At 45.9% G+C, this 26,838-nt stretch overlaps 1 protein-coding gene across 6 annotated transcripts; it reads left to right on the top strand.

Moving 5' to 3' along the window:
* Nucleotides 1-282: 282 nt before the first annotated feature.
* Nucleotides 283-24,770, top strand: SLC47A2 (solute carrier family 47 member 2). Of its 6 annotated transcripts, XM_019757430.2 has the most exons (17): nucleotides 283-500; nucleotides 1,451-1,552; nucleotides 1,815-1,883; nucleotides 2,917-3,065; nucleotides 4,447-4,489; nucleotides 7,217-7,261; nucleotides 7,514-7,611; nucleotides 8,040-8,137; nucleotides 9,233-9,346; nucleotides 10,145-10,212; nucleotides 11,180-11,288; nucleotides 12,176-12,251; nucleotides 12,663-12,732; nucleotides 21,888-22,020; nucleotides 22,099-22,193; nucleotides 23,343-23,436; nucleotides 24,493-24,770. In XM_019757430.2, the coding sequence occupies exons 1-17, from the start codon at nucleotides 378-380 to the stop codon at nucleotides 24,711-24,713; spliced, it is 1,707 nt and encodes a 568-aa protein (XP_019612989.2). In that variant the 5' UTR covers nucleotides 283-377; the 3' UTR covers nucleotides 24,714-24,770. The 6 variants fall into 6 exon arrangements, with proteins under 6 accessions (XP_019612989.2, XP_019612992.2, XP_019612990.2 ...); XM_019757433.2 differs by lacking the exon at nucleotides 1,815-1,883; XM_019757431.2 differs by lacking the exon at nucleotides 7,217-7,261.
* The last annotated feature ends 2,068 nt before the right edge of the window (nucleotides 24,771-26,838 follow it).

Genomic DNA, 26,838 nt, shown 5'->3' with positions numbered 1-26,838 from the left:
CATCTGGGCACAATCATCCCAAGGTGTAAGATACCCAGCACCCCAGCAGCCCCATCCCTTGGCCTAGCACACCTTCTCACTGCCCCTAACCTTCTCTTCCTGGGGTTTCACTGCTGACGCTTGGGGAGAACAGACACGAGGCACCCACAAGGCTCAGCCTGGGTGACTCGTAGGTGTCTAAGGCTCTGTTTTGTCCTTCCCTGGGGCCAGGGCCAGTAGGCTGGCCAGGGAAACAGGGCACATCCCACAGGTTGCTGAGGCGGACACTCCTCCCTCTCCTTACTCATTAGTCAGGCTGCAAGGTGACTTCAGGCTGGCGGGTCAAGGCTGGGAGTGCTCAGGCGTGTAAGGTAGTCAGCAAGTGCTCTGGGCTTGGAATGGACAGCCTCCAGGACACATTTTCCCTGAACCAAAGGGGCTGCTGCCCTGCCCTCCGCAGGCTGGTCCCCGTTGGCTTTAGGGCTGAGGCGTGGAAGCTCTTTGTCCTGTCAGGACCCCTGGTAAGGAGGTGGGGGGGGGCAGTGAGTCTGGGAGCTAAATGCTATTCAGGTGTGACACGGGGTTTGCCAGGGTCTGCTCACAACCTTCCCCAGGAACTGCCCGTGTTGACCATTGACCATGTCCAGGCTGCACCAGAGGCTGCCGACCAGAGCAGGTGACAGCAGGATGGCTGTCCCTGGACAGTGCCAGGGTGCAGTGGGGCCTGGCCCTGCTCAGCCGGGACGAGTGTGTCCTCCTTCAGAAACCAGGGGAATGCTGTGTTAAAAGATCCCACAATGACAAGTGAGATTCATTGATCCAGGAGCCTGCAGGTCTCCCCAAAGAGGCGTTTACAGGGGAAGAAGGGGCCCTCTGCCCATTTTATTTCTAGTGCGAAAATGGCTTTAGATAAATTTTTTCTGACCATAAAAACTAACAAATATGCACTCCCTGTAAAAGTTTCAGACAAAACGGAAAGTTATAAAGAAGAAAGAAATGCATCTCTAATCCCATCCCCTAGACATAGCGATTACTAAGATATTGGTGGACTTTATTCCACCTCTGTTTTGTTTGGATATGGCCTTACCAAGTGATTATAATAACAACATCAACAGCAATATCGAATGCTCTCCTGTGTTAAGCTCTGAGAGGTCTGTGCTAGATGCCTCTCGTGCACTTCTGCACTTTCAGGCAAGGAAACCGGAATGAGGGTCAGTGAAGCTGCTGACGGCACAATAGGAGTAGCACTCAGGTCTCCTGACTTCCAGCCCTGGCTGCTATGTCAGCCTTAGACACATGCTTGTTTCTCCGCATGTGGGCAATTGGCCCCATGACTGTGAATGTTTTTTTTGCAGGTCGCTGTTGTGCATGTAGGACTGGGCTGTCATGGGTGGGAGCTTCGGGGTTGATGGGGGCTGGCAGGCTGAGGCAGGGCTGAGTGACGCCCCTGACCCTGGCCGCCACCCTTCAGGTCCTGTTCCAGGCGCTATCCTTCATGATCTATGTCGTGAGCTCAGTGTTCTGTGGGCATCTGGGCAAAGTGGAGCTGGCATCGGTGACCCTATCGGTGGCCGTGAGTATAGCAGGGACTGTGCCGGGATGGTCTCTCTTGGGCTTCTCCCCCAGGCTTTCAAGGAGAAGACATAACATGACAGCTACATTCACAGCTGTGACCTGATGGGACACAGCACATGCGGGCCGGGCCCAGCCTAGAGGGGGGTCTGTGGCTCAGCTGCACATCACAGCTGTTGCTGGGTGGTGTTACCCCAGAGGCAGGGTCCCCTCCTAGGTCCCCACCTGACAAGCCTCATGTTTTCTCCTGTGTGTGACCCCAGTTTGTCAATGTCTGTGGAGTTTCTGTAGGAGTCGGCTTTTCCTCAGCATGTGACACCTTGATGTCCCAGGTAGGTGGGCCTCCTGGAGCTGGGCAGGGGCAGAGCTGATCCCTCAGCTGCTGCAGAAATGGTAGGGGGTGGAGGCCCCCCAAAGACGCCTCAGTGCCCCCTGGAGCTGGGAGCCTGTCAGGCAGACATTGGGGGAGGGGGCACATGCCCCCTCTTCCCTGATGTTTCCTAGGACCTTGTGCTGTCAGGGAATGAGACACTCCCTTTGAGTGTGGGCAGAAGCCAAGAGAGCCATGGAGAGAAATGGGTGGAGTTAGTTCCCTGCCCTGGAGTGTCAAGTGTTGAGGGTGCACAGATGGGAGCCCCCTGCCTTCACAGCCCAGTGGGGACTCAGGTGCCCCTGGAGTTTGGGATTCATGGTGGACCTAGGAACCTGGGCTCAGACCTGGCTGCCACTTACCAGCAGGGTGACTTGACAAATGCTCTCAGAGCTCCCTTGCCTCAGCTGTGATGTAGGGACATGATGCTTTCCTCATTAGACACTTTTGAAGAACTGGGGACAATGGGTAGACAGAGGCTTGTGCTGGGTACATTGCTGCTATTATAATTTTGTGAGCAGGTTGAGCCCCTGCAGAGTGAGCTGCCCCAGGCTATACCTAGGGCTGCCAAATGTCCCTTTCCTATCTAGTTGTTTAAAGTGCATTCAAACACCAGAGGCCATTTTTGGATTCAATTGGTCTTTCAGATTATTTTTGTGGTGTGGTTAGCTTTACAGTGCATTTTGTAACTATCTCCTAAATAGGAAGGACAAAGAAGCAGAAGGTAAGTAATAGCTACTTCCACATGTAAAAAAAAAAAAAAAAAAGTGATGATCTACTCTTTATAATGTGAACCAAAGACATTACCTCACTTGATTTCCATTGGTGATTTTAATCACATTAGTATGATACCAAAGCATACCAAAGTTATTCTGAGGCACTGGCTGGTGCCCATTGCCATCCCACAGCACTAGCACCGCTAGCAGGTTGATGCACTGGATGAGCTCACCTAGCAGACAGGGATGGTGCTGAGCATAGTTGTTGCTGTTTTGCAGAGCTTTGGCAGCTGCAACAAGAAGCACATGGGGGTCATCCTGCAGAGGGGGACGCTCATACTGCTTCTCTGCTGCTTCCCCTGCTGGGCGCTCTTCCTCAACACTCAGCAGATCCTGCTGCTCTTCAGGCAGGACCCGGATGTTGCCAGGTAGCACTTGGCTCCTGCTGGGAAGCCTGGGAGGGAACCCCCAAAGAAGCCCCGCCCCAGGCCCCATGCTTCTCTGGATCACAAGAGCAGCTTCTCCAGGGATGGTTCTGGGTTAGCTATTGGAATTCTCTGGCACAATGTGCTGCTCCAGTTGTGACCAGCAGGGAGCAGACAAAATGGCCAGTTTTGATTTACATAGGAGGAAAGAAAAATAGGGATTTGCATGTTATTTGCATTTGTGTCCCTGCACTAGTTGGAGCTTCACAGATACTTTTTTTTTTTTTTATTGGGAAGGGGAACAGGATTTTATTGGGGAACAGTGTGTACTTCCAGGACTTTTTCCCAAGTCAAGTTGTTGTCCCTTCAATCTTAGTTGTGGAAAGTGCTGTTCAGCTTCAAGTTGTTGTCCTTTCAGTCTTAGCTGTGGAGGGCTCAGGCAGCTCAGCTCCATGTCCAGTTGCCGTTGCTAGTTGCAGGGGGCATAGCCCACCATCCCTTGCGGGAGTCGAACTGGCAACCTTGTGGTTGAGAGGATGCGCTCCAACCAACTGAGCCATCCGGGAGCTCAGCAGCAGCTCAGCTCAAGGTGCCATGTTCAATCTTAGTTGCAGGGGCCGGAGCCCACCATCCCTTGTGGGACTCGAGGAGTTGAACCGGCAACCTTGTGGTTGAGAATCGGCACCTTCGGAGTTAGGAGCATGGAGCTCTAACCGCCTGAGCCATCGGGCCGGCCTCCTTCACAGATACTTTTGAAGAAATGAAATGTGCACTACCCCACATTCCAAAAAGGAGGAAGAGGACTGAACTAATTTCTGATGAATTGCAGTTCATTATTTTTAGAAACATCCCCTCAGGGGAATACCGTGTTCATTTTATATTATGATTTTATATTATGTGCACTTCATTTTGTTATTTCTTTTTTTTTTTTTTTTTTTTTTAAGTGTATTTTTCTGGGACCCATCAGATTCAAGTCAAGTAGTTGTTTCAATCTAGTTGTGGAGGGCGCAGCTCACAGCGGCCCATGTGGAGATCGAACCAGCAACCTTGTTGTTAAGAGCACTGCGCTCTAATCAACCAAGCTAACCGGCTGCCCCCATTTTGTTATTTCTTGATAAGATAGAACTTTTCTCCTCCTTGCAAACCACATGTTACTCCGAATTTAAGTTCCCTAGTCATGAGACTAGTGGTTGGGTCCTTGGGCTCCTCCTGGCATATTTCCGGCATGTGGTGGCAGCACCACCCTCGATTGCTAAAGTTTTACTTGTCTTGATGGAGATTTGCAGGGCCTGGGAAAGCCTCTCCTCAAACTCGGGGTGCCCAGGATGTCCCCAGTCGAGAAAGCATAGGTTGGTCAGCTCCAGAGCTTCTGGTTTTCTTGCAGGCTAACCCAGGAATACGTGCTGATTTTCATGCCAGCACTTCCGGTAAGTCCCACTGTCTGCTGAGCCCAGAGGAGGGTGGAGTTCCACTTTCCCAAATTCTGGCTTTTTGCCTTTCCATGTTTCTGCTGTGAAGTCCATCAGCTCGCAGTGGCTTCCCGCTGTGCCACGAGGATGGCTGACAGGCAGGAGAGGATGACCCTTCCAGTCAGTGCAGATTGAATTTCTAAAAATTAACAGAACATATTTTGTGAGTAGAAAACCACTTATTGAAGAAATTATAGAATCCGGGGGAAGAAAAATTTCAAATCACTTATAATCCTACCACCCAGAAAGAACATAGGTTAATATCTCTTTTCAGGATTATTTCTATTCATGGGTGTGTGATTTCAAACATACACCTACATACATATGGTTTGAAATGAGGCCAATGTATGTATATTGTATTATAATCTGCTTTTTCCTTTTCAAATGTGTCATTAATTTCTTGATATGATTAAATAGCAATTTCCATTTTCCCATTTCCGCAATACCCATTTCAAAGGCTATATAGTATCCCAGAGTGTCATAATTTATTAACCAAGTCCTATATGTTATGTGTTTAGGTTGTTTCCAATATTCACTATTATAAACAAGATTTGATTAACATTCTTACAGAAAAACTTTGTGAACATCTGTAATGATTTCCTTAAAATGGATTATTGTAATTGGAGTTACTCCTCAATGGTTTTTGATACCAATTTGTACTGATTCTAATCCCACTGGCAACACTCATCAGCACAGAGTAGTATTATCAATTTTTTTCCTGTTAGAAAGAAATTGTTTTAACATGCATTTTATTGCCAATGAAGTTGAATATTTTTTCATGTATTTACTGATCATTTGTTTTGCTTCTGTGAATTGTTTATACCCTTTGCTTATTTTAGTGAGTTAATCTTTTTCTAATTATAGTAACTCTTGTTACTATAGTATCTTGATACTATACTATACTAATAGTAGCTTTATCCTTTGTCATATATGTTGCAAACATGTTTTTCAGTTTGTCACTTTCTTTTTCTTATTTTGATATTTTTTACTTAAATAATTTTTAATGTATACATAACAGATCCATAAATCTTATCCTTTATGATATCTGTCTTTGCTGAGCTTAAAAACACTTAACCCACATCAAGATTGTATAAACGTTCGCCTATATTTTCTTTGAACCCTTTTATGGTTTCCATTTTTACATGTAAAATTTTAATCTAACAAACTTTTTCTAAGATGCATCATTGACTATTCCCTTCTTTCTTTTCTCCATGAATTTACTAAGTACTAAATAAGCAGTGTGTCCAGTCTGGTCAGTTTCTGAGATTTCTGGCCTGACCCAGCAGTCTGTATGTCTACTCTGGAATCCACTGCTACACTATTTGATTTGTTGAAGCTTAGTGACACGTGTTACTTATTCCCTGGCAGTTCTGTATCAGGGATGGCCTTGCCAGCTGGAGTCTATCCTCCTATCTCTGGCATGCAGCACCACTTTACCCTCCAGCTACCAGGGGGCGAAGTTCTTGAGAAGGGAGCTGGGAAGGGGATGAGTCGGCGAATTCAGGGTGCCTTAAAGCGTGCCGAAGTCTGGCAGGCCACACACTGAAAGGCCAGTACCATGACCTCTTTGGGGCCCTGCCAGCACCAGATTTCTTCTGTATCATGGAAAGTACCTGAAAAGGCTGGTGTTCTCCCGAGTGCCCATGCTTTAGCTCTTTAGACCAAGGTGATGCTATCTTGTCAAACAGGGCCGTTAGGGCTGGGTCAGGGGAAAACATCCTATAAAGTTATCACTGTGGTAACTCCTTATCAAATAAAGCAAGTCCCTCCCACAAAATGCACTTGCAAGATTTCATTACCAATGAAATAATAATAATGCTTATATAATGCTTACTTAACACTTGGAATGTTTAAATGCACCAAATACTGTTTTGTAAGCACTTTGTATACATATGTGTATATAAAGTATACACATATTATTATCCCCATTATAGATGAGGAAACAGGAAAGAGAGGTTATGTAGATTGCTCAAAATCACACACCACAAGAGGCAGAACCAATATTTGAACCCAGGCAGTGTAGTTCCAGTTTCATGCTCTTAGTAATCACTACACTGCACTACGTGGAGAGCTAATGGAAAGGATAGGGCAGGAAGGCACAGGCCCTGGGCCAGCCTTTGACAGAGGACAGAAGGAGCAGGGGCAGTGCCCCCAATACACACACACACACACACACACACACACACACACACACACACACAGTGACATGCATGGCCCTGTCCTCCAGAGACAGGGAAGGCCCTGCCCCCCTCCGTGGGGCCTTAAACTTGATCAGCAGAGGCTGCTGGTGGCCAGCATTGCTCAGTTGCCACCACTCCCTCAGTCCAAGGCCACTCCTTCCAGATTCTTTAGAAGCCAGAACCAAGCCCTGGAGTAGTTGCAAACTGTGGATTTGGGCTCTGGTGTATCCTCTGTGCACAAGTCCCTGAGTGGCCTTCCTAGGCTGGTGGCAGCCAGAAGACTTGCCAGGCACTCTGCCTCTTTCACAAGCCTGCTGAAGCGTGCTCTCCCTCAGAGCCCACCTGTAGGGTTCCAGACATACTTTGGTGAAATTGATTGCCCCAAACTCATATATCTAAGAAACCTTGTTAATGTTTGGTGTTTTTGTTTGTTTGTTTGTTTTTATTTTTTGGGTTTTTTTTTATAGTTGTTTATTTGTATGTATATGTGTTTTATTTTATACAGGTGATTTTTTTTTACAGCCTGCTGGCAAAATATTTGCAAAATCAGGTACAGGTCCCTGGCTAGAGGGGTGGTCCCTCCCCCAGCACACTGTCCTATTCCAGTGGGAAGAGGCACCTGGGCCTTTTTCCCGCTCTGCACCATCTGTGAACCTGCCGAGCCATGTCCTGCTCTCTGGTACAGGGCACAGTGAGGAGCTGCATGTCCCAGCCTCCTTCCAACCCCTAGATGTGCCCAGGCTTGTTCACACCCCTTTGGTCTTGCCCACCCCATAGCAAGGCCAGTTTTCATTTATTTCAGGAAATCATCTGGCCTCAAGTCCTCAGTGGCGTCGTGGGCAACTGTGTCAATGGCTTGGCCAACTACATCCTGGTTTCTGTGCTGAACCTGGGGGTCAGGTGAGGCTGGTGGGCTTTGGAGGTCTGATTAGGGAGCACTGCCCACCAAGTGCCCCACCCCTGACTGGGGCAGTCATCATCCCTGCCTCACCCATGAAAAAATTTGTGGAGGCTGCCTGTGTCGTCCAGAAGGGGCTTCATGGGGATTTTGTGGGAACTCCCCACCAACAAGACAAGGAATGGAGCCACTCCCCACCGCTGCCCTTGCCTGCCAGGAGAGGCTGAGAGTGAGGACCTGGCAGGATAGTGTAGTAATGGTGCCAGCGGCACAGGTGGCTCCTGGCTGAGGAGGCCAATTCTAGGTTGGGGATGCTGGGTGAGCCATGCCTATGCCTCCTCCGCCCTGTGCTGGCTTCAGCAGGGGAGACCCTCCTCCCCAGGGTCAGAGGTAGCCATCGGCCCCATTCCTGCTCTCTCTCTTTTCCCAGGGGCTCTGCTTACGCCAACACCATCTCCCAGTTCGTGCAGACCATCTTCCTCTTTTTCTACATTGTGCTGAAGAAGCTGCACCTGGAGACATGGGCAGGTGGGGAGGGCTGCCCTGCCTTTAGGGGCTGAGCGTGCGAGCAGCAGGCAGGCCCCAGCATGGGCATAGGGTGTTCCTTTGGAAGGCAGAGGGCCTAGTTGGAGCCCCATTGGAGGAGCTCCATCCTGGTCCTGCTTCCATTTCCCTTCAGGGCCCTCCTCCCCCTGCCCCATCCCTCAGCACCCTCACCCCCAAAGGCCCCAGGTTCCCCTATGCCATGTGTCACAGTGCAGAGCTCTGCTGGGGACTGGCCCAGGGAGCTTTCTGTGGGTTCCTTGATCTCAGGACAGTGATTACAGTAATAATAGTAACACAGGTAAATCCTAGGTTTCAGGAGTGAGCCAGCCGAGTGCTAGACATTCCTGACCTCAAACTGCACAGCGCCTTATTGTTCCCACTTTATTTACATGGAGGAAATTAAGACAGACAGAGATTAAGTAATTTTCCCAAAATGCCCAGGGTGATACATGGTGGAAGCTGGACTGAAACCTCCGCCTGTCAACTCCCAGGCTTTGGGTTCTGAGCTTTTCTGCCTCCTAAAACCTAACTCGGTAGCCTGGGGGCTCCATTTCCAGGTGGTTCAGAAACATCTCTGGGGGCCCAGCGCCTCATTTTGGGGGCAGGGGAGTGCTGTGTGGCTGTACACCCCTCCAAGTCTGCATAGCCATATCTGCCTTGCAAATCCTTTTGCATCATTGATCTCATGCCATCTTCCCAACAACCATTCTGGGGAGGAAGGACAAAGATAAGGATTCAAATTTTCACTTGAGGAAACAGAGCCCAGAAAGGGGAGGGTAGTTGCCCAAGATCCTGTAGTGTCACAGGCAGAGTGGGAACACCTGCCCGTGCCTGAGGCTCCTATCCTGAGCTGCTCCATGGTGCTGGCCAAGTGAGCTGGTGCTCTGTCCGTGCATCACCCTCCCACCCCCCCACCAGCACTGGACCAGCTGGCATGCCCTGTGCAAAATGTCAAGTGCCTGGACCTGCTCAGCTGAGCCCAGGAGTCGGCAGAGCCAAAGACCATCAGGGGCCCCTGGCAGTGGGCAGGCACACACAGGTGGGCCACTGCTCAGCTCTCAGTGCTTCTGTTCCTAGGCTGGTCCAGCCAGTGCCTGCAGGATTGGGGCTCCTTCTTCCAGCTGGCCATCCCCAGCATGCTCATGATATGCATTGAGTGGTGGGCCTATGAGATCTGGAGTTTCCTCTCGGGTACGTGGAAGAGCAGGGTGGGGGAAACATGTCAGTTGCTCACCCAGTTCAGAAGCCCCCTCCCCAAATGGATAGTTCACCAGCCTGGCCCAGGCTAGGTCAGTTGCTCACTCATCTCCCCACCAGGCTGTGAGCTCTCTGAAGGCAGGCCTAGGCCTTTTGTGTCTGGATCTCAGTACTGCCCAGCATAGGCCTGGCACTGCATGGTCACCCTGGTGGAGGTGATTGAGTCAGTGAAGAACTGAGAGGTTGAGTGGGTTGGTGCATGAGTGTGAGCAGGCATGGCAGGTGTGAGGCTCTCACCTGACATAGTGTGTGCTCATCGGAGCACTCAGTGCAGAGCCCAAACAGCCTGAGAATCAGAAGGTCAGTGCTGGAGTTGCCCTGAGGGACCTAGTCCAGTTTCTGCCCCCCTCCCATCTACAGATAGGAAAATCAAGGCCCAAGAATAAGAGAGACTATCCAGAGTCACACCATGGCAGAGCTAAGACCTGAACTTGGGTTTCCTGATCTTGGTCCAGTCTCTTTTACCTCCCTCACCATGCCTCATACTCCGAGGAGTTCAACTTGAAAGACAGACCATACTGGGTAACAGCCTGCAGGAAATTCCAAATTCTAAAATAACAATTGAGCAGGATTTTCCTGGAAAGCTGAAGGCCAAGTAAGAACATTTTTTTGCTGTGAATCTGCCCTTTGAAATTATTTACTCCTTGGCCTCCAAAGCAGAGAGGCATTCTGTTAGCCCAGGGTCCCCTAGCTGACCCCAGGGCAGGGCGCTCACTGTGTGCTCTCCCATAGGCCTGATCAGCATGCTGGACCTCTCTGCCCAAGCCATCATCTACGAGGTGGCCACCGTCACCTACTTGGTGAGGCTTCTCTGGGGTGCCTTTATCACACCCTCCATCCCTGCCCTGCTCCCCTGTTGGCCTGGGGGTGTTGTAGGAGAGGGGAATGCTATCACCTCAAAAGCCATCTCTGTCTCCTGAGGGCCACTCCCAGACTTCCCATGCCCAGCAGGTTCAGGCCCTGCCAGACTCACACACAGGTAGCCCACAGACACTCCACTGGGAGTAATATTGAACTCACATGATGTTAGAATTTTTTCTGAATTGACACCATAAAAATTGGGAGATTTCACATCATAATCTGGATTTTTGCATTTTTTTGAAAAATGGGACATTCCATTTAGCAGTGGGCCCATGTTCCTGCACACCCCAGTAGGAGAAAGCTGGGTGAAAGCATACCCTGGTGGAGGGGCATATTGCTCTCCTCCAACATGGTCCCCAGTGCCCTCCTCTCCTCTGAGACATGGGTTGTCCCCTGTCACTCATGTGCCAGGCTCCTGGGGGCATGCAGTCTGTGATCCCAGGTTTAAGCAAAAGATTCACAAAAACCTACACTTATAGAACTAATTTATAAGGTGATTCGTAGTTTTACAAATGGTTTCCACTGAATATCTTTTTCTTACAGGGAGCTTTGCTGGTATTCTTAGGCCACATTCACCTCTATAAAATTGATTTACTCATGAGTTTTTGGGAACACAGTGATTTTGGTTGCAAGGCCAGTCTGCCAGTTATGTTGGATGGAGTGGTGGGGGCAGGACTGGTGGCTCCATCTCCCAACCTCAGATGTCACTGCCTATTGTCAGCAACCGTGAAATGCCCTCTCTCCTCCTGCTCCCTCCCTGGGATCCATCCTATTTTTTTGCTCTCCCCCATCCTGGCCCAGGTTGGAGGGTTGGAGTGCTGCTCCTCTGCTTCTTCCTGGCTCAGCAGCCACCCCATCCCAGGGGCAGGAGGGTGTCTCCAATGACCATCTTATCACTGATCCCAGATTCCCATGGGGCTCAGTATCGCGGTCTGTGTCCGAGTGGGGACAGCCCTGGGAGCTTCAGATACTGTTCAAGCTAAGCGATCGGCCATGTCCGGCGTGCTCTGCACAGGTGGGTGGAGTCCTCTCCTGTGGGAGTGGGAACTTGGAAAGCAGGAAGTCAAGGGCCTGGGCCAGGGAAAGTCCTGGCACTTTGGAGGGAGGGTTGGCCTTGGGAGTGGACAGATTTACCTCCCAAACCTGTTATACCTGCCATCTGGCCCAGAGCAGCCCCTGCTGATGAGTTAATGGGGGCCCCCTACTTTCCTCCTCCCCCCAGCAGCAAACATCTCTCTTGCCTGCCATGCCCCTTCTCCACTCCTTCCCTGCTGCTGGGGTTCCTGGGCCCTTCCAGGAACAGCTCAGCGGTTTCCATTACTCACCTTTGTGTGACCCTGTGAAGGCCTTTCCTCCCCAGGTTTCTCCCTCCAGCCGTCCAGGTCCTCTGTAAGCTCGCCCTCCCAGCATCCCCAGGAGCTTGGGACCTGCCCATCCCACTCCTCAGAAAGAACACTCTTGTGTCCTCTGTCATGGTTCTACTTTCTGAGGCGAACAGATTCAGATCAGTGCCTCTGTGGAAAGCAATGGTTCATAGGCTTCAGACTGCATTGGAATCCTCTGGAGGCCGTGTCAAAACACAGATTGCTGGGCCTCACCAGGCAGAGTTTCTGATTCAGTAGGTCGGAGATGGGCATCTAAGAATCTGCATTTCTAACAAGTTGCCAGGTGATGTCAATGCTGCTGGCCCAGGAACCCCACTTTGAGAAACTTAGGAGGAAGGACGTTTTATATGTTGTCATTCCTACTGGACTGCAAAAGGGTGTCTTAATCCAAATGAATGGCTCTAATGCAGGGGACTTTAGCCTCCTGGGTGAAGGGGCTGCACTGACTTGTGCTGGCCTAAGCTGGGCTCCTCTATGGATTGGGTCCAGCCAAATGCTCTTCCTTTTTCTCTTCCAGTTGGCATCTCAATGGTTATGAGCACCCTGTTGAGCATCCTGAAAAATAAATTGGGGCATATTTTTACCAATGATGAGTAGGTAACCAGTTTTCCTTCCTGACTTCTGGGAAATGTTCAGAGTGGCTTGTAGTTGGTCCTCAGAGATGTGGCTCAGTGCTGGGTCCAAAGGGAGCAGGACTAGCCCCGGCTTTGCCCTCACTGAGAGGCCAACATCTATGCTTGCTCCCCAGGTTGTGGCCTCCTTGCTTTTTCAGAGACAAGATGCTAATCAAAGGGCAGTTCAAAATTGGGAGCTCTTCTGGAATTTAAGAAGACCTATAGCCACGTAGAAACTCAGGGCAGGGGTGTCAGGTTCATGTGGCTCATGTATGTTAGGTTCCCAACATTTTGGGGAGGTGCTGTAATAGAAGGCATATAACTGGGTCTCTAAGAATATAGTCATGTCTTGGTGCTCCAAACAAATGTTCTTTCCTGTTTCTTCTGCAGAGACGTCATTGCCCTGGTGAACAAGGTCTTGCCGATTTACGTTGTCTTTCATCTGTTTGAGGCCATGTGTGTGAGTACCACTGATAGGCCTGTGCTACCTGAGGCCTCATAGGGCTGTGAGGATGAACTCATCAGTACATGGAAAGGGCTAACTGTACAGTAAATGTCCAAAGTATTTGCTCATATCAGTTCTATTATTATTATTCAAAACAATGACTCCCCTTGCCTTCTGTAATTCCAATGTGCCAAAAGATGAATGCAGATTAGCCAAAAGCTGAAAAATCACACCAAGTGTGAACTCACAAATCCTTTTCCTTCCTTGTTGCTTATGAGCTAGGGCCACAGGCATGGGCCCATGCCCCTGACTGGCCAGGAACTCAACAGTAACTACACCGTGTCGCCAGTGCAAAGGGACATTCTGAAAGGGAGTGAATCAACCCCACTCCCTGAATTTTCTGCTCCTTTAACCACTAAAGGACAGGTCCCCTTCAGTGCAGGTTTGAATTGCCATATTTTGCCGTTGTATAGTGCATACTTTTTTGCCCAAATTTGTGAGGGAAAAATAAGGGTGTGCATTATACGTGGGTAGTGCTAATTCTGTGTCTATATAAATGTTTTTAATTATTTTATTTATGCTTATGAGTTAAAAGTGTAATAATAAATAGATAGATAGATAGATAGATAGATGCTAAAATTGCTTTATAATAAAAAAATAAGTACCTAAATATAAACAGATAAAAATTTGAACTAAAAAATTGAAACGAAAGGTTTTTCTCCCCTGAAAGTTTGGGCCAAAAACATGGATGTGCATTATACACTGCAAAATACATTACGTAAATTTTAAAAAGTATGACATAAAAAAATAAAACACTAAAGTCTTGTTTTATAGACTTGAAAGAATTTGAAATCTTGTTTTCTCCTTTACATCTGGAGGGAGTTAAGTGAGTTCTTCAGGAATGCATCCCTTGCATAAAATCCAACAGCTCTGCCTAGGAGTATGTGTGCATGATTGGCCACACACAACACCTCCACTCTAGGCTGTTCCTTGCCTGGGGAAAAACCCCTGCACAATAATTATCAATGCATGGAAAAAAAAAAAAGAAGAACCCATTGAGAGAAATTATACTTATGTAATTATATTTATGGAGGATTTTCCCAAAGAACTATCCAGTTCGCTACATATTCTAGGATTTACCTTTGAATCTAGTTGGACATTCAGAAAGCAACATACTTGGAGCATGTGCTCTTAGCCTCAGCACAACTGCCTCCTCTGGGTTGTGTTTTGTCATCATATACAAAGCTTTTATTATGGAACATTAAAATAGATTATCTTATGGAATCTATTACTGTTTTTGTCCCAGGATATTGTTAGGACACTATTCATATTTTTCTTCTGACTACTGACACTAGTTGGGAATAGCTGTTCTCAAAGAATTAAACATGCCTCCCCTCCAATGGGCAGGACTTCTCTGCTCACTTTGGCTACCAAAGAACTTGGAAGCAAATTGACAACTAGCAATTGTAAGGGACCTTATAGCTTGTGTATCTGCCTTCTGACATCTTTCCTCCTGGCTACATTTGTATTATTCTTAATATATGTTTTCCATGGACCTTGTTTTTTAATACTTTTATTAAGTTATAATTTACGTACCATAAAATTCATGCATTTTAAGTGCATAATCTAATCATTTCCAATAAATTTAGAGTTGTGCAACTGTCACTGCAATCTAGTTTTAGAATCTTTCCATCACCCCCCAAAATTTTCTGGAGCCTGTTTCGCAGTCAATCTCTGCTCCCATAGTCAGCCCCAGGTAATCCACTGATTTGCTTTCTGTCTGTGTGAACTTTGCCTTTTCTGAATATTTTGTATACATGGAATCATATGTAGTCTTTTGTGACTTAGGATGTTTTTGAGGTTCATCCATGTTGTACCATTTTTCAGGACTTCATTTCTTTTTATGGCCAAATAATATTCCATTGTGTGGATATAACACATTTTATTTATCCATTCATCAGTTGATGGACATTTGGGTTGTTTCTGATTTTGGCTATTATGACTAAGGCTGCTAGGAACATTCTTGCACCAGTCTTTGTGTGGATGTATGTTTTCATTTCCCTTGGTAGAGGCCTAGGTGTTGAATTGTTGGGCTGAATGATAAGTTTATATTTAACTTTCTAAGAAGCTGCCAAATTGTTTCCCAAAGTGGTTGTACCATTTTGCATTCCCACCACCAGTGCATGAGGATTCCAGTTTCTCTACTTCCTTGCCAATTCTTGGCATTGTTTGTCTTTAAAAAAAAGTTAGTCAACTTTTTAAAAAATTGAACAGAAAATAGAGTTCCTATTGTTAAAAAAAAAAAATTTAACTGAGTAAATTTGAAGATCTAATTGGCTTTATTAAGTGATTCATGAATTGAGCCGCATCCCATCTGACAACTAGAAGGGCGCTCTGAAGATTTGTACAAAATGGAAGGTTTTTATAGGAAACAGAGTGGGGCAAGGGAGCTAGGAACGAAAGAAAAGACAGTTATTTCTGGGCCCCGACATCTTTTCTTTGGGAGAAGAGACCTGGAAGTGTTCTTATCACGCAGATTGCCTCTTCTTTCTATGGGGGATAGAGAGGGCCCATGTGACTGATTACCTTACTTGTGCTTGACCAGAAAATTCCAAATTGGTTGATTAAAAGTAGGCTTCTGGAAGAGATTGAAACTGAAATTAGGTCATATGTTAAATCTAGGTTTGGTATCATGGGCACGAGTGATGCCATTTTGGGCCTGTGATATTCTCTTTAAGTCCATAACCCTCTCCCTCCTCTTAATTTCCTTTACTATTTACATTTTGTATTAGTGTGGCATATTTGTTAAATTAATGAAATAATACGGACACATTATTATTAACCAAAATCCACAGTTCATATTAGCGTTCACTCTTGGTGTTGTATATTCTATGGGTTTTGACAAATGTATGACACGTATCCAACATTATATATATGAATAATTTCACGGTCATAAAAATCCTCTGTGTACCACCTGTTCATTCCTTCCCTTCTCCTTGTGTACCTCCTCCCCCAACCCCTGGCAATCACTGATCTTTTTATTGTCTCTATAGTTTTGCCTCTTCCAGATGTCATATAGTTGAAATTATACAGTATGTAGCCTTTTCAGATTGGCTTCTTTCACTTAGTAATAATCATTTAAAGCTCCTCCTTGCCTTTTCAGAGCTTGACGGCTCATTTCTTTTTAGCATTAATACTTCATTGTCTAGATGTACCACAGTTTATCCACTCATCTACTGAAGGACATCTCAGTTGCTTCCAGGCTTTGGCAATTATAAAGCTATAAACATTCTTGTGCAGGTTTTTGTGTAGACATAGTTTTCAACTCTTTCTGTAAATACCTGGGAGGATGATTGCTGTGTAGTATGCTACTATTATGTTTAGCTGTGTAAGAAATTGCCCAGCCGTCTTTCAAAGTGTCTGTACCATTTTGCATTCCCATCAGCAGTGAGAGTTCTTATTGTTCCACATCCTCATCAGAGTTTGAGACTTTAGCTCTTCTAATAGGTGTGTAGAGGTATCTCACTGATTAATTCGCAAATCCCTGAGGACAAATGATGTAAAGCATCTTTTCGTATACTTATTTGTCATCAATATATCTTCTCTGATGAGGTGTCTATTCAGATCTTTTGTCCATTTTAAAATTGGGTTGTTTTTTAAATTATTGTTTTAAGAGTTTTTGTGTATTTTGGATACCAGTCCTTTATCAGATATGTGTTTCTCAAATATTTTTCACAGTCTATGGCCTGTCTTTTCATTTTCCTAACCATGTCTTTCACAGAGCAAATGTTTTTAATTTTAATGAAGTCCAACTTACCAAGTTTTTGTTGTTTTCTTTCATGGATCATGCTTTTGGTATCACATCTAAAAAGTCATCACCAAATCTAAAGTGACCAAAATTTTTCTCCTATATTATCTACTGGGAGTGTTACAGTTTTTCATTTTACATTTAGGTGTATGACCCATTTTACTTTTTGTGAAAGGTGTAAGATCTATGTCTATACAGACGGTCCCTAAGTTACGATGGTTCAACTTAATGATTTTTTAATTTTACAATGGTGTGAAAGCCATCTGCACAATAAATTGCATGAGCTATCCAACACTTTATTATAAAATAGGCTTTGTGTTAGGTGATTTTGCCCAGTTCTAGGTTAATGTAAGTGTTCTGAGGATGTTTAAGGGAGGCTAGGCTAAGCTATAACGTTTGGTAGGTTAGGTGTATTAAGTGCATTTTTGACTTTTGATATTTTTAATGTGTGATGAGTTTATTGAGACATAACCCCATCATAAGTCAAGGGGCATCTGTATTTATTCCTTTTTGTTTTTCAATTGGGGAATATTAGGAAACAGTGTGTTTTCCCAGGATGTCAAGTCGTTTTTCAGTCTAGTTGTGGAGGGTGCAGCTCAGCTCCAAGTCAAGACGTTGTTTTCAATCTAGTTGTGGAAGGCGCAGCTCACTGGCCCATATGGGACTTGAATCAGTAACCTTGGTGTTACAAGCACCTCACTTCAACCTCTGAGCCAACCTACCGTGCATCAGGGGCTCAACTCCAAGCTCCAGCCATTGTTTCCAATCTAGTTTTGGAGAGTGAAGTTCACTGGCCCACGTGGGAATTGAACCGGCAACCTTGTTGTTAAGAGATCACGCTCTAACCAACTGAGCCATCCAGCCGCCCCTGTATTTAATCTTTATGCATGCAGATGTCTAGTTGTCCCAGCACAATTTCTAGAAAAAAACTTCTTTCTTTATTGAATTTCCTTTGCTCCTTTGTCAAAGATCAGTTGACTATTTGTGTGGGTCTATTTGTGAGCTCTCTATTCTGTTCCATTGATCTATTTTTCTATTCTTTCACCAATATAACATTGTCTTGATTACTGTAGCTTTATAATTAAGTCTTGAAGTTGGATAGTGTCAGTCTTCTGATATTATTCTCCTTTAATATTGTGTTGGCTATTTTGGGTCTTTTGCCTTTCCACACTAACTTTAGAATCAGTTTGTCAATATCCACAAAATAACTTTCTGGGATTGTTTCTCATTTTTATTATAGCCATTCTAGTGGGTCTGTGCTGATATCTCATTGTGGTTTAGAGCGCATTTCTCTATGACTAATGACTAATGTTGAGCCCCTTTTTGTGTGTTTATTATCAATTTGTACATCTTCTTCAGTGAAATGTCTATTCAAGACTTTAGGCCATTTGAAAAATTGGGTTGTTTGTTGTATTAGCTTGCTAAGACTGCTGTAACAAAGTACCAAAAACTGAATGACATAAAAATAATGTAATTTGTTGTCTCACAGTTCTGGAGATCAGAAGTCCCAAGTCAAGGCATCAGATGGATGGTGCTTCCTCTGAAGGCACTAGGGAAGGATCTGTTCCAGGCCTGTCTCCTGGCTTTTGGTATCCTCAGGAGTTCTTTGACTTGTATATGGCTATCTTCTCCCTGCGTGTCTTTACATTGTCTTCCTTCTGTATATGTTTGTTTCTGTGTTCAAATTTCCCCTTTTTATAAGGACACCAGTTATTCTGGGTTAGGGCCCACCCTGATGATTTCATTTCAACTTGATCAATCTGCAAAGACCCTATTTTCAATTAAGGTCACATTCACAGGTACTGGGAACTGGGACTTTAACATCTTTTTGGGGACACAGTGTAACCCTTACCTTCTTATTACTGAGTTGCAAGAATTCTTTATATGTTCAACATACAAGTCCTTTATCAGATACATAATTTGCAAGCCCAGCCTGTGACTTGCAATGAAAACATTTTCTTACTGATATCTTCTGAGCTGCAAAAGTTTGCACTTGTAATGTAGTCCAGCTTCTCAATTTCTTTTCTTTTATGGCTCACACTTTCCCCCCCCCCTTTTTTTTTAAAAAAGATTTTATTGGGGAAGGGGAACAGGACTTTATTGGGGAACAGTGTGTACTTCCAGGACTTTTTTCCAAGTCAAGTTGTTGTCCTTTCAATCTTAGTTGTGGAGGGCGCAGCTCAGCTCCAGGACCAGTTGCCTTTGCTAGTTTCAGGGGGCGCAGCCCACCATCCCTTGCGGAAGTCCAACTGGCAACCTTGTGGTTGAGAGCCCGCACTCCAACCAACTGAGCCATCAGGGAGCTCAGTGGCAGCTCAGCTCAAGGTGCTGTGTTCAATCTTAGTTGCAGGGGGCGCTGCCCACCATGCCTTGTGGGACTCCAGGAGTTGAACCACAACCTTGTGGTTAAGAGCCCATTGGTCCATGTGGGAATCGAACTGTCAGCCTTCGGAGTTAGGAGCACGGAGCTCCAACCGCCTAAGCCACCGGGCCGGCCCTTTTTTCCCTTTTAATTAATTCAGTTTATTTCCTTGTTACAGGTCTATTCACCTTCTATTTCTTATTGAGTTAATTTTACTAGTTTGTATCTTTCTAGGAGTTTATTCATTTCAACTGTCTAAAATTCTTTATCATGAAGTTGCTCATAATATTCCCTTATAATTCTTTTCTTTATGGTCAGTAGTAATATCCCTTATTTTATTCTTGATTTTGGTAATTTGTGTCTTCACTTTCCTATTTTCTTGGTCTTATTTTACCACTGTCAAATCTTTGGTGAGTGTTTGTTAGATTTATGGATCTTATCAAAGAACTAGAATTTTTGGTTTCAATGATTTTCTCTGTTGTTTTTCTCTTGTCCATTTCAATGATTTCTACTCTAATTATCATTATTCTCATCCTTCAGCTTTATTTATTAATAGGTATAGTTTCTCTTCTTTACTAGTTTCTTAGAATAGAATATTAGGCTATTGATTTGAAACTTTCTTCTTTTCTGATCTAGGCATTTAAAACTATACATTTCCTTCTAAGTACTTACAGCTTTAGCTGCATCTAATACATTTTATATGTTGTTTTTCTTTTCATTCAGATTCAAAATATTTAAAAATTTTTCTTGTGAACTATTCTTTGACCAATGGATTTAGAAGTGTGTTGTTTAATTTCCAAATATTTAGGGTGTTCCCAGATTTCCTTCTGCTAGACATCTCTAATTTAATTCTGTTCTTGTCAGAGAACATAATTTGTATAAATTCAATCTTTTTAAATGCATTGAGACCTGTTTTGTGGCCTAGCATAAGTTCCATCCTGGAGAATGTTGTGTGTGATCTTTCCTAAGCACTGTTGTTTTGTTTAGTAACTTGCCTGGACTATTTCTGTGAATCCGGACTCCTCCACAACCTACAGCTGCTATCTCTGCTTAGTCTTGTTTTTCGTTTGTCTGTTTTCTTGTTTATTTTTAAGCTTAGCTTCTTAGGGGGTTACTCCTATGTCTGCATAGCTCTGTGTTCAGCCAAATATTGGTTAGAGATTGTGTTCAGATACCTCTGACCTTTGGTAAGGCTTCCATTTTCTGCTGAAGGATCTGAGTATGGGCTGGGGGCACATTCAAAGTTCAGGTCGGCCCAGTTTTTACTTCCTTTTGGGTCCTCTTGTGTCTCTTCTGTCCATGCACATGTTCTACTGTCCAGGATGTGTGGGGTGACTTGGGCCTGCTCCAGTCTCTGCTATACATATGCACAGCCTTCCATCACTTGGGATATATGGAGAACTTACCAAGCCCTCCCAACCTCCCCTGGCTGTGTCACCTCATGGTGCTCTCTGTTGAGTCCCTATCTAGTCCACCAGTCCACTGCTTCTTTCAAACAGGCCGACAACTTCAGGTTAGTTGGGTTATTGGCCCTTCCTATGTGCCTGCTGCTGAAATTATCACTGTGACTCACCGTGCTCTAAAGGGCCTCTCAATCTTATCACTACTGACATTTGGGACAGGACAATTCTTTGTTGTAGGAGGGCTGTCCTGTGCATTGTAGGGTCTTCAGCAGCATTCCTGGCCTCTACCCACTAGATGCCAGTAGCATCCCCCAGTTTTGACCACCAAAACCATCTCCAAACGTTGCTAAATGCCCACTGAGGACAAAGCTGCCCCCGGGTTGAGAAATACTGGTCCAGAGTGAAATACTTGTCCACATCACTCATAATTTGGAAGAAGTCTCTTTTTAACCAAAAAAGATCATTGTCTATCTCATGATATATGAGAAATGTGTGCACCATATTTCAAAGTTCAAGAGACTCACATCTCCTATCTCTAGTGCATCACCTCTTTGCTCAAATGAATAAAAACAAACCACAAAATACTCCACATCCTTCACCTTAACAAAATAAAAATAACTAAAAATCTGTTTATCAACAGTGTGGACCAAGCATGAGCTGTGCCTGTGGTTCTTTAGTTCATTACATCTGGGATCAAGTTGGGAGGATGAGACTAGTAACATAAAGCAAAGCATTAGTACTTTCTCCAGACGGGGCAAGGACTGCCTGTCTCACATGGAACAAGACAACACCTTTGCTTGCCAAGTGTGGTAGGCAGAATAATGGCCCCCAAACATATCACATCCTAATCCCAGACCTGTGAATGATATGTGGCAAAAAGGGGATTTTGCAGAGGTGATTAAGGATCTTGAGTTGGGGAGACGATCCTGGGTTATCCAGATGGCCCAATATAATCACAAGGGTCCTTATGAGTGAGAGAGGAAGGCAGAGAGTCAGAGAAGATGTGATGACAGAAACAGAGGTTGGAGTGGTGCCATCATCGTCTGGGGGTTGGGAGCCAAGGAATGCAGGCAGCTTCCAGAAGCTGGAAAAGGAAAGGGGACAGATTCTCCTCTGGGGCCTCCAAACGGAACCAGCACTAACATTAGTGCAATGAGACCCATTTTGGACTTCTAATCTCCAGAACTATAAAATAATAAATGTGTCTTGTTTTAAGCCCCTAAATTTGCGGTAATAGGAGCAATAGGAAACCAACACATCACATCTCCATACAAAGTTAGTCCAATCTCCCAGACCCGCTGGTGGTTAGTCACAATTTTACCCGTACTTTCTAGTGAGGCAATAATGGGGTAGAGGTGATAGCTGGGGCTCTGGAGTCATGTTCGAAATGCAGCTCCCTTTGTGCAACACTGGGCAAGTGACTTCACCTCTTCAGCTCAGTCTCTTCACGGAAGAAAGGGGGATAAGAGCACCATCCTCTTGTTGTGAGAGTTCAGTGAGGCTGTGCGATGTAAATGCTTAGAAAAGGGGATGTTGCGTGAGGCCCACCATCAGTCTCTTCATAACTAAGCTCCCACCCCTTCTGCCTCCCTCCCAGTGTGTCTATGGTGGAGTCCTGAGAGGAACCGGCCGGCAAGCCTTTGGAGCCATTGTGAATGCAATCATGTATTATGTCATCGGCTTGCCACTGGGCATTGTTCTGACCTTCGTGGTCAGAATGAGAATCATGGGTATGTGGTGTGAGGAAGAGTCGAAAGAGGCCTGAGTGGTCCTTGGACACTTGCCCCATTGTCACTTGTCTCCTGCAGGCCTCTGGCTGAGCATGCTAGTCTGTGCCATGCTGGCAGCTGCTGCCTTTATTGCTTACACCTCCCAGATAAACTGGAAGCTGGCTGCAGAGGAGGTGAGTGAATCAGCCACCCCTGCCCTGGGACACTGTCACTTGCCCAACTAGGTGGAGTGACTGCTCACCAGAAATGCCCAGAGCACATCAGGCCTCAGCAGCAATGACCTGTGGGGTCACAGAGAGGCCACCTCAGCCTCAACATCAGCTCCTGTCATTGTAATTAGACCCCAGATAGTACCAGTAAAAGCAGCACACTCTCTAATTACAAAGATGAACACACACCAAAAACCTTCCTGAGCCAGCCCCAGCTGCTGAAAACCAAAGAAAACAAAGAGCTCAGTCAAACTAGTCTGAACCCACATAAGCTCCCAAGTGTGTGTCGTGACTTTGGAAGAGATAATAAATTACTCTGTTCACCATGCTCTTGGAAAACTCTTTAAGCAGGGCAGGCCAGCATCTGCTTCTCAGACACAGAGGCACAGCTCAACCTGAAGGTAGAGAACAGAAGGGGGTGTTGTTCTCTTAATGACCCGGATTCCTCGCAGGGTATGGTTTTGCCCTCACATGGAGAGCAAGACATCTTGGCACCTAAGACAATGGATAAATACAGATTTAAAACAATACCACTTTAAAGCTCCTTCCTCCCTGCCCCCTCCTGCCTCCCCCTCCACCCGCTCCACCCAGAGTATGAGTATATGAATGTGTACTGCTTTAGCTTGCAATATTTTAAAGGCAGGCCATGGATGAGGCCTGTTGCATCACAACCTCTTGTCAGGGAGCTTCCCAGGTGTAATCTGAACTGCACCCCCTCCCCACCCCTCAGTAGTTAGAGGGCAGGGAGAGACCAAAAGAAGAGCAAGGGAACTTACTTATGAGGTGGCTGCAAGACGGGTAGATCTCCACACCCGCCCGCCAGAATCTTAAAAGTTTATTTAGAGGCCTTAACTGGGGTCAGTCACATACACGGTCTAGAGGATCTCATCACCACATTTCTCTCTCAAGGCCATGTCCTTGGGCAGCTTCTAGAGCAGGGAAGCCAAGCGGAACACACATTTCAAGCACAGGGGAAGGAATAGGCGCCTCCCATTTCGGGTCCAGCTCCTGGGTCAAACCAGCAGTCACACATCTTTTTGGTGACCTTCCCCACCAAGGCCAGTGGTGAACGGGAGGGCTGGCAGGCTGACACAAGTGAACTCTGTTCTTTAGGCTCAGAAACAGGCGGGGCTGCCGCAGCAGAGCACTGAGAGCCCAGCAAGCATGGCCCCCAGACCCAGCCCTGAGAAAGCAGTTGTATCTTCAGGTAACGCTGTCAAGGTGCTTCTGCTGCATCCACACAAATGCCAGGGCACATCGCTCCTGGCTGCCCTGTGCACCTCTGGCGATCTGGAACCATGCAAGCCCAAAGTGCCTTTCTTCCTCTCAGCATGAAAACGTCCTTAGCGCAAGGAAGACATGAATATACTTCATGTCCTTGGCCCTGTGAGGCAGCAAGCTGTAGCCCCATTCTAAGATGAGGAAGCAAGGCTGAGAGCTAGGTCTCTTCTCCACTGTCCTAGGACTGGAAAAGGCAAGAGATAAGATCCAAGCATGGACCCATCAGACTGTAGAGTGCGTTCTCACCACCTAACTCCAGACTAGGGCAGAAAGCCACATCCTGCCCACAGCTATTGGTCCAGGAAGGTCTGGCTGGCTTGACTAACTGGCATGGCCGGGTGGTAGTGGTCGGGGGGAGGTGGAAAATGAACCCCCTCTACCTACCTCTCTGCACCCCATCAGACAGACAGGCACCTCTGGCTTACATCCAATATCTATGTGATGAAGTGATAGCCCCACTTCAAGGCACAGGTGCCCTCCTGCCCCACGGCCAGTGTTGAGTGCTAGGCATGCCATATATGGCCCAAACCGCTTAGTTATCTCAGTGACTCCTTCTCGTACTGGGAGGCTATGATCAGTGCAATAGTGAGCCAGCTAACTGAAACTCTGGGAGCTTAATTTGTCACGCAGCTAAGGCATGATCAACTAACCATTAATATGCTCCCTGAAACCATATGTGAAAGTTACATTTGATGTGTCATGACAAAGACAGAAACATGCCTCATCTGATTTTAGTAGTAAACTTTATCTGTAAAGTTCAGTTTGAAATGCTTTCCCATATAATTTCCTCCGATCCTGCTGCAAAAGAGGTAATGCATGCATTTTACTATTGCACAGGCATTTTCCATTGTAAGGCACAGTGGTCAATTCTCTAGTCCTACAGCAGAACAAATGCAGCCAGGCCGTTAACCTAGGTTTCCTGACTCCAAGGCTCTTCCCCCACCCCCAGTACTGCTGAATTTGCTCCCTTTTGCCTCTGCAGTGGCTACGGGCCTCTCCCCTGGCATTACCCTGACACTGTATTCAAGGTCCGAGTGCCAGATGGACATCTTCAGGACTTCAGAAGCAGCCCACACCCCTCCAGCTCCTTCCAGCAGACTGTCAGGGAAACAGCTGGCCATCCGTCGTGGGGCTGCTCTGGGGGTGGCATCAGCCACACTGACAGCGGGGTTCATCATCAGGGTCCTGACCACCAGGCACTAGCAAAGCAACTTGGAGAAAGGAAGCCGAGAGTGGCCGCCCCCACCATACACCCACACCCACGGGGCCACTCTACAAAAGCATCCATGGAATCCGGTGCAGGTGGATACTTTGGAGCACTCCTCAAAAAACGACCTTCAGCCGGTACCTCGTGTGACAGCGGGATCTTAATTGTGCAGACTGACAATTCTGTCATGGTCAAACTGCTTTTTCTTCTCTGACCCGGATTGCTCTTTAGAAGATATCGGCTGACTGGAAGAGTGAGGATGCTGGGGTCGCCACTATTGTTCAATAATGTAAACGGCTTCAAATTGGACATTTCAAATAAAAAATAAATCACCATTACATTAAAAATTACACATTTCCTAGCCAGTCTTCTGCCCAGGTCTGTTCCCAAAGCCTTTGTGAAGCTCTGAAAAAGGGGCCAGTGGGTCTCAACCCCCATTTGCTCCCTACCCCCACACCCCTGCTGTGAGACTCCACACACTAGGGCAGGGAGGCTGTCCACACACCCTTCACCTTTCCTCCAACTCGTTTATTCCATTGGCATTTTCACTTATCACAGACCTTGAGAAACACTTGATCTTACAGCAGTGTTAATAAAAACATGGGCAGCAAAACCCAGATCATTTTGCCACATAGCCTCAGGATGGATTCAATGTTGATCTAAATTCTAGTATGCTTTGAGGACTGGGACTGGTGAACATTTTCCGGCTCCTTGCTGTATCACATCTCACACGGCCATCAAAGGTGGAGGTCAGCCTGGCCTCCACTGCCAGTCCCTTTAGTATCAATAGTTATAAATACAATCACAAACAAAACGGATTTATTGACTAGACAATAGAAAAATGGATGCATTCACCTGACACTAAAATATTGAATGTCAACAATAATTGGAAAAAAAAGAAAAATGAACGCATAGTGTAATTGTTTTGAAGTATCAATCAACATGCTATAAATTCAGTTTCACGGTGTTTTGTGTCCAAAGAGAAATCCCAGGCCTACTCACAGGAAGGCAAAGCCTATATCCTACCTAGTCTGTGACACAAATACCTTAGTGAGTTTCTAGCACCCAAACAAAACTAGATACAGTGATAAAGACTAACTGGAACTTGAAGCAAACGTACCAATCAGGAGGGTCTATGGGAGGAGCTGGGGCTTATGGAAGTTCTCACACTCTATGTGATTGCGAGAACCCCACAGGAAGAACTCTATAATAAAGCTCTATGGGTCTAACTTCCATTTTCCCCTCTATAAATACCCCTCCATTTTGGCACACAGGCCAAAGTGTGCACGGGGCTTGCCATGTCTGCATGCACTGGGTCGCAACCCTTTCTTTTTCCCAAATAAATCCGTTTAGCGATGAAATACCTCGTTGATAGTATTTTTCAGTCAACAAAAGTATAGCAAAGCAATGTCATTATTTCTCCAAGTTTGATCTAAAGTTAACAAGTACTGAGGAAAAAAAGTTCTATCATCAAGTGAGTTTTGGAAACACACTAGCACTTCAAAGGTTCTATAGAACTTGGATCCTTTAATATGCTGGTATGCTTTACAAATCTGTAGCAGACAGGATTGGTGGTAGGACTGTTTTTGTGTAAAATCTTGTCCTATGGATGCACTTACAGAAACACTTGTTTTAGATCAGGAAATGGGGATGAGGGTAAGATTCTGACACCAGTTCTGATGTGTGGGGTTTTTCCCCACACCAATAAGCAATTCTCTGACACCAGCTGAAGTGTCCCACAAGTCAACTCAATTCTGACACAATCTACCCAGAGATAACATCAGATACCAAAGGATAAGGACTCAGTCACAAGACTACCACCCCATCCCACTCCTACCCCCCACGTATGACTTCAGGCACCAATCACAAGTCCAGGTTGTCACCTGTGCTTCTGACCAACCAGCTATAGTGTGGAGGTTCCAATGACCTCTTCCTTGGGTTAATTTACTACAGTGGCTAACAGAACTCAGAGAAGTATTTTACTTACTAGATTACCAGTTTATTATAAAAGTACGTAAGTCAGGAAGAGATGCAGAGAGGAAGGTGTGGGGAAAGGGCCATGGAGCGTCCACGCTTCCTGAATCTCCACGTGTTTGCCGACCCTACTCTTAAAACACTGTC

Source organism: Rhinolophus sinicus, linkage group LG15 (genome assembly GCF_036562045.2).
Source record: "Rhinolophus sinicus isolate RSC01 linkage group LG15, ASM3656204v1, whole genome shotgun sequence".
In the NCBI taxonomy this organism is placed as follows: domain Eukaryota; kingdom Metazoa; phylum Chordata; class Mammalia; order Chiroptera; family Rhinolophidae; genus Rhinolophus; species Rhinolophus sinicus.
The sequence above is the reverse complement of the archived record's forward strand: the minus strand, read 5'-3'. Positions and strand labels throughout refer to the sequence as shown.